Source organism: Crocodylus porosus, unplaced genomic scaffold (assembly GCF_001723895.1).
Source record: "Crocodylus porosus isolate Cpor-Errol unplaced genomic scaffold, CroPor_comp1, whole genome shotgun sequence".
Taxonomy (NCBI): domain Eukaryota; kingdom Metazoa; phylum Chordata; order Crocodylia; family Crocodylidae; genus Crocodylus; species Crocodylus porosus.
Window position 1 is genome coordinate 5,360,062 of NW_017728907.1, and position 7,395 is coordinate 5,367,456.

At 38.6% G+C, this 7,395-nt stretch overlaps 1 protein-coding gene across 4 annotated transcripts in view; it reads right to left on the minus strand.

Annotated features, from left to right (window-relative positions):
* The window catches only part of NEK7 (NIMA related kinase 7), a 95,036-nt gene that overhangs the window by 25,989 nt on the left and 61,652 nt on the right, over positions 1–7,395 (minus strand). For all 4 annotated transcript variants that reach the window (XM_019530690.1, XM_019530688.1, XM_019530689.1 and 1 more), the window contains exons 5-6: positions 3,666–3,774; positions 111–218 (exon numbers count right to left, since the gene is read on the minus strand). In XM_019530690.1, the coding sequence (XP_019386235.1) occupies positions 111–218; positions 3,666–3,774 (217 nt within the window). The remainder of the gene's footprint in view (positions 1–110; positions 219–3,665; positions 3,775–7,395) is intronic.

Consider the following 7,395-nt stretch of genomic DNA (forward strand, 5'->3'; position numbering starts at 1 on the left):
TGCCCAGAGTGGTTGCAAAGTGTTAACACAACTAAACAAAAATCAAGTATGCACACACAATGTTATTTTATTACTTGCTAAAATGAAGTATTTTTTCACTAAAATCTTACCTAAAGAATGTGCAGCTGTGGTTTTAGAACTGAAAAATCGTCCAAGACCAAGATCTCCAAGCTTTACTACCCCTGTTGCCGTAATGAAAACATTAGCTGGCTTTATATCTGAGAAGAAAAACATATTTTGCAGTAAGTTAGCAATAAAAATATGAATTGGCTGTAATACATGTAAAGAGCCATTTATTTTAGTGTGAACTTAGCCAAGTACGGCAATAGCTTCTAGAATACTTTGTAATTAGTTAATAAAGGTACATTTAGGAATTTTTTAAGCATTCAAATTAACTTTATTTTGAAATGGTACAAATATGACGCAATTTGAGGAAGAAAAATATTGAGCAAAGAAAAAGATAACAATAAAATAATCCTAAATATGAAACAACAGCATATGTATAGTCTGACAACAGCTCTATGACAGCTTCCTTAGTGTTATCAAACTACTGCCTTACGTTTTAAATATCACACTAAAAAAACCTTATAATTCATTTCCATTATTTTGCCTGATCAGATTGCACATGACGCCATGATATATATATAAAATAAACAAACAATTTTCTTGAATAACAGAAATGCACTTTTCAAAAAGTTTCATTCAGGAGAAAGACAATTTGAACTCTTTCAGTAGAATTAGGGTAATAAAACATGTAATAAAAAGGGATGTTGTATAACCCATGCAGTTATATTTTGCAAACAGCATTCAATCTAAACCCTAACTCTCTACTCTTTGCTGTACAATTTTGGGATGATAACACTTTTTAAAATGGTACCTAATACTAGCCTCCTAACAACCTAAAATTCCCCTTATCTTTATACATGGTGAATGCTCCCAGCACAGGCTGTTCAAAAGTTTTGAGCTTGAATTGATAACCCTAATTATCCTGCCCTGAGTTGTTTTTTTTTACCTGAAACTTTATGCACATTTAACTTTTTTCTGGCACACTGGAAAATGTTACCATTTAAAGGGTTAGTAACGGAGTTATTTAGACTTATCCTATTTTGTCATATAACGTGCCCCCAAATGAGAGAGACACCTTTTTCTTGGAAGGCAAAAACTAAGAAAGGAAAAAAAAAGATTTCTTCAGTCATGGCTTACAGCTAGCTTTTTCATGGAGAGGCAGTGTTGCAAGATAACTGCCAGCTTCTTTCTGGGACAAGCAGAAGAGATGAAGTTCAGTCCTATTCCATCAAAAACTAGCTTATTTGATAATAACTATGAAAGGGTTAACACTGGACTCTGCCCCTCCTGCATGCTACCTGAAAGAGAAGCTGACAGGCATCTTACAGGAAATTAAAATCACATTCCCTGCTTAAGTTATCTGGAGGTTGATTTTGGGGGAAAAATTTTGAGGGTTAATTTTTAGGGAAAGGGGATCATGGGGCATGTGAGTAAATATGGCATTTAAGATTCTCATGAGATGAAGTATACTTTTTTTATCAAATTTTATCTCCATGCAGTTAATAATTTCAGATATTTGGTCTTTAATATGCATGCATGCATGTTAAAAAAGAGAACAGAGACAGACAGATTAGCTCTTTGCACAGGCAGCTGGGTCTACTGCATGACACCAACTATACATCCCAGACCATCACAGAATTAGGTAAAGATCTGAGCTTCTTCCTGTGTACTTGAATCTCGGCAATACATAGCCACCTAGAAAGGTGGAATTTAAGAATAACCCACAGAGAAAAGCATTCTGGCTAGGGACAGACATTACAGATAAACTGGTTTAAGTGATCACAAACTGATTTAGACATGGAACGATGTTCAGTGAACAGAAACTAGTTTGAAAATGGCTGAAATCAGTATGAGATAAAACTGACTGAATGTAGTATCAGACCGAAGTGATTTGTGTCAAACCGGTCTTTGCAATGTCTGTCCTAGACCCCTTCCAGGTTTAAGTTAAACAAGACTCTTCCAACATTCTGGAATGCTCAATGGGCTGGGTTCTCTGCTCCACAGCAGAGCTGGTCCCTCCCCTGTGGTCCCTGGCTGGAGCTCCAGCAGACACTGCAGGCATTTACCTGGCTTCCTGCTTCTCCCACCCTCCTCACCACTTCCCGCTAAGCAGGGATTCCCTCTCCCCTCTGCCTTACACAGACACCTCTCAGCACTAGCTAGCATAACACATGCTGGCTATGGCCCATACTGTGGCAGACGAGACAAAGGCAGACAGCTCAATTTCCACTTAGGGCTTTTTGGAGCTAATCAACAGGTTTGTGCAGGCGGGAGCCAGGCACCAGACCTGGGCGCAGGCTGCAGGGGGAGGAAGGGAGATTGGTCTGCCCGGATGCCTGGGGCGGTCCCTGGCGCACAGGCAGTGATGGAGATGGGGGAGGCCTGAGCATGGGGTGGCGGCTGTGGCTGGTAATATCCCTCCTTTCCTTCCTTGGAAAAAGTTGTTTAAGAAGAGCTTGAACTAATGAGAGAGGCTTTGTTTTCTGATGGGGTGCTAAATGCTGATAACAGAGCAGATAAATGTTCTGTTATCAATGAGGGAGACACCACTCACTAATCAGAGCATCCTGTAGTGGCTAGGCCATGCCCCCCACAATTCAGCACTGTGAAAGTGAAGAGAGAGCTGTTCTAGTGCCCCGCAGCTTCTAGCCTGAGGCACTGCAGGCATGTGCCAACATTTCCTCAGTCCATAGGGGATGTCTGTATGGTTACAAACCAGGTTAGTCTAGCAGGTTAGATTAATCTGTAAAGACTGAATCAATTCATGCTCAGGCTTTTTCAATGTCTATCCCTAGCCTCTAGGTGCCACTTGGTGTCCTTCTTCGCCATCTCTATTCCCATTTCTTTGGCCCAGTGAAGGGGAAATGGAGATGTTGTGAGAAGAAGCAGAGAGGGTTAACATGGGTAAGCGGCATTCCATCTCTCACAGGAGCAACTGAAAGCTACAAAACTTGATAATATGGTTGGAAGCAGTAGAGAGGAGTAAAGGAATGTGACAGCATAAACTGTGCAAGTAGGGAAACTTAATGAGTATATCAGCAAAAGGATGCATAGGAGAAAATGTACACGTCTGAAGTAAATGGGAGTTTGAGAGAAAAAAAAAAAGCAATCATGAGCAAGGTGGCAGAGAATGAAGGTAAAGAGACCTGAAAGATCCAAGGGAGGAAATAGGAGAAGAGATGGCATGAGAAATAGCAGCTAGCAGATGGAATGGGAAAAGTAAGAAGGAGAAATGTTGGCAAGGTCTCAGACACCTAAAGCCCTATCACTTATTTTGAACACTAAACATCAACTAGCTATTTGGCACAAAATGCTAAATACCAAATATTGCACAGGAGCATTGTACCCATGATGGCCCAGAAAATGTTGAGGAAGAATATTTTACATCTATTAGGTAACTGTATACAGATATAACAAAACAAAATCCTCTCCCAGCATAGCAAGTCACAATACCCCTATGCCATGTTTTTCAAAATAAACAATTTAATTTTTAAAAATAAAATAGCATGACTGTATTTGGTATCATTCAAAATGACATCCCAAATGTTCATATCTTAAACACTTGTTAGAGATGTGATAGATATAATCCATGGTATTACCTCTATGCATGACACGACGAGAATGCATGTGTTCCAATGCACTGCAAAGCTGAACAAAGTACTTCCAAACTGTCCTTTCAGGAATCAACCTCTTCTGTTTCTTAAAATGCTTTATAAAAAAGACAAAAAGAGAAGTACTAAAGACTCAATTCTGGATTTGTACAAAACAATAAAGTATGAAAACAGGAAACTCTTTTAAAACTGTTAAGATGAAAAGTTCATGCTATCTAAATGAAAGTTTCTAAAATTATTTGTTCATGTGGACAGCACAACCAAAATTTTAAACACACAATTTCAGCAGCAGAGAACATATATTAAACACACACATGCAGATGCTGCCTTCAGTATCAACTACTTAAATAAATCTATAATTCTAACCAAAGTTTACATGGTATTTAACAAAATAATATTATTCCAAGATTAAAAAGCTTTACTGTGGGGCAGTATGATGTAGTGCACAATCAGTGTATCGATGACTAGGTGAAGGCAATATACAAGAAAAGCTTCTATAGACATTCCCAAAATAAAGGTGCGCTTTACCGACACATGGATTTCTATAGGTTCTAATTTGAATGAGCTTAGATGAAAGAAAAATATTGAGAACGTGCATTCATAAGTATATTTTAGAAGCCCTGAAAAAACTAAAACTAAGAATACAAAAAAATTTGTAAAAATTTAGATAACTTCAATCAATCGCTTCCTCCATTCTGTTCAACCTTTTCCCAGTTAAACAGGTACAGTAGCCATAGTTTAAGGTATTATTATAGCTTAAGAAAAACTTAACATTCAACTATATAAATCTGTTTCAAATATGGTATTTCAAGATGGCATAACTGCAGTTTTCCATTAGTTTATATTAAGAATCTGTAACAGCCAGTTTTAAAAAAACGCAAGTTTGAGTGTTAAGCTTTGCAGGCAGGAGTCAAAGGGCTAAAATAAAAATAGTTTCCTAAATGTCTGTAGCTTGTCTTTTCTATAAGAAGGAAGATAATCCACACATACCTTACAAACCATTTATTAAAATACACAACCAATTTAAAATCAGCATTACACTTGAAAGAAAGATCATTTACAGAACAGTTAACAATGCTATAGGAGAAGAGATTTTTGGTTTTGTTCACTATTTTAAAATATGCCACTTGGGCTGCATCCCAAAACAAGAGACATACATAGGAGAAAGGGAAAGGTATTTTAAAACTAATCTGAGTAAAACACACTAGAGATATATGAAGTCAAAATTTCACCCAAAATAGTAATTTTAGTTGTAGACAATATTATGCATTTTATCAAATGATCCTAAGCTTATAATTCATTTCTTTAAATATAATTTTCACACAGACTTGGATTGAATCCAAACAGACCCTGTGTATCTGTTCTCCCCATAGCTAGATTTGCATATCAGAGGATTGTTTGATGTCAACAGGAAGATGGGGACCAGGTTTCTTTTCATTTAAAAACAAATACAGAATACCATGTAAGTATATGCATATGAAAGCATACTTCCTTGATTTAAAATGCATTCTGAAATCACTATAATTAAACTATGTACTTTAAAAAACATCTTCCAAATGTTTAAACTGAACTTTTAAGCATTGCAATGGTGAAAAACTGCCCACAAAATGTCTGTATCTTTTCCATTATGAACTTTAAAGTGAAACATAATGTTTGTAAATATGAATTTCTTTTCAACATTTCATTCATTTGCCATCTGTAATTTTGTAGCACAGCGTACACAAAATACCAGAGAAACTGCTTCAGTGTTTCAGTGATTTAAGCATTCCAGTCATCCACATAAATATGGAGGATATTCAGATCCTACTGAAAGCCTGCAACTTTTACATGACATTAAACAAATTTCTCTTAGGTCATCAGTAATATTCACTTGCTACAAATCTAAACTTTTAATTTATTATTCATGTTAAGAGGATGTCACAGAGAACTGTTAAATTTGTTCCCACTGTTTAATGAAGCACTGAATTCAGTACAGAAATAGGTAATATTTCATGTTTAAAATTAAAAAAAAAAAACAATTAATTTTAAATCAGTCTGTATAAAATTACTGGGAGGGATTATCATACTTTTTGTCTCATGCATATTCTTAATCTTTCCTTGTTTTGTGCTGCACAAAGAAGCAAAACAATGGTGGAAAGCCAGAGCTGTTAAAGCAGGCTGGTTCTGCAAAGAAACAGATCTCCAGCCAAAGAATGTGTTTTCAGGGAGTAACTGAGGGAGACTTTGGCTTTTGGGGAGAAGGGGAAAAAGAAAATACACCATAAAATTAATCTGCTCTTGACTTTACTTTTCACCCCAATTTGTAACGACGTATTTTTATGTTAATACAATATAATCAAATGTGTAACATATATCGTATGCTGGAAAGTACCATTTTAAGTCTAAACAAATATACAGCTCCTTCCATTTTTATCTTGCCTTTTCATTACTTTAAAAACACTCTCAATGAAAAAATGCAATTGTTCTGATGGTGGTGCTATTGGCCATCTCTTAGGGCAGGGCTGGTCAACCCACAGTGAGGGTGTCACAAGTATATCAGGCAACCTTGCTGTGTGGCACGTAGCAGACAGGACAGCACACAGAAAGCAGAGCATCAGATCAGGCAGGGAGCACAAGGCATGGGGCAGAAAGCTAAGACACAGATCAGGTAAAGGAAAGGTATTGGAGTGGTGCTCAAGGATGGCGCAAAGCTAATTTGTGGCATGCCTGCCAAAAAGGTTTGTCCCCACTGTCCTAGGGAATGGCTGGAACACAAGAAGATGGGAACAGAAAGGAAAAAAAAGAAAGGAAGGAAAAAGACAGTCTTGGAACTTTTATTATAGTAGGGTATTGGCATCACTGTAGTTAATGCTGACACTACTACTGTTGAAAATCAAACTTTAAGTTCTCTCAAATACAAACTTACTTAAATTGCCTTGAAAACACAAGGGCCCCTGGCAGATGTGCATAAATGCAAAATGGGATCTTATGTGTGATCCCCACAATTGTGCTTCCTGCCATATCACATGTGCATGGCAGGAAGCATGACTGTAGGATTATCAGATCCTGTCACATCATATTGCCAGGGCAGAATTCTAGGCTCCCTCTGCACCAGCAAGTAATAGGCTCGCACACCTAGGAGCCCCAACAGGGGATGGGGCTCTCAGCCACGGAGGTGCCCCAAGCTCTCTGTGGCTGGGAGCCCAGATTAGCTAATGGGGCTCCCTGACACGGGGACGCAGTGGAGCCCTGGTCTCCAGCTGTATCCCAGCAGCTGGGGCCTTGACCTGCCTGCTCCCAGTTAAGGGGATGCATCTAGGGTGAACCCTGACATCCACAGAATACAGAACATCCCCTTGGTGAGGGATGTGCCCTGTTAGCCAATCAGCAGTGAGGGGTAGGGCTACCACCTCCACAGCCAATAAGCTGCCAGGGGTGGGGCCACTGGGCTCCTTGGCCAATCAGCAGCAATGGGCAAGGTCATCTGCCTCCCTGGCTGGGAACCCTGGTTGTGGCCTCTTGACTCCAACAGGCCTCTAAGGTTAGCTGCTCCAATCAGCCTGGCCACACATTCAAATAATGATGCGACATGAACCAGGCATAAAGTTATTAAACTTATTCTGTGTAATAACTCTGTGGCTTATTCGTTTTGTCGTACCATTTATTGCATTAATGTGTTGCCAGGTAACTACTTAAGATGTGATTAACTGCTTAATGTAGAGGTATTCCAATGTGTCAC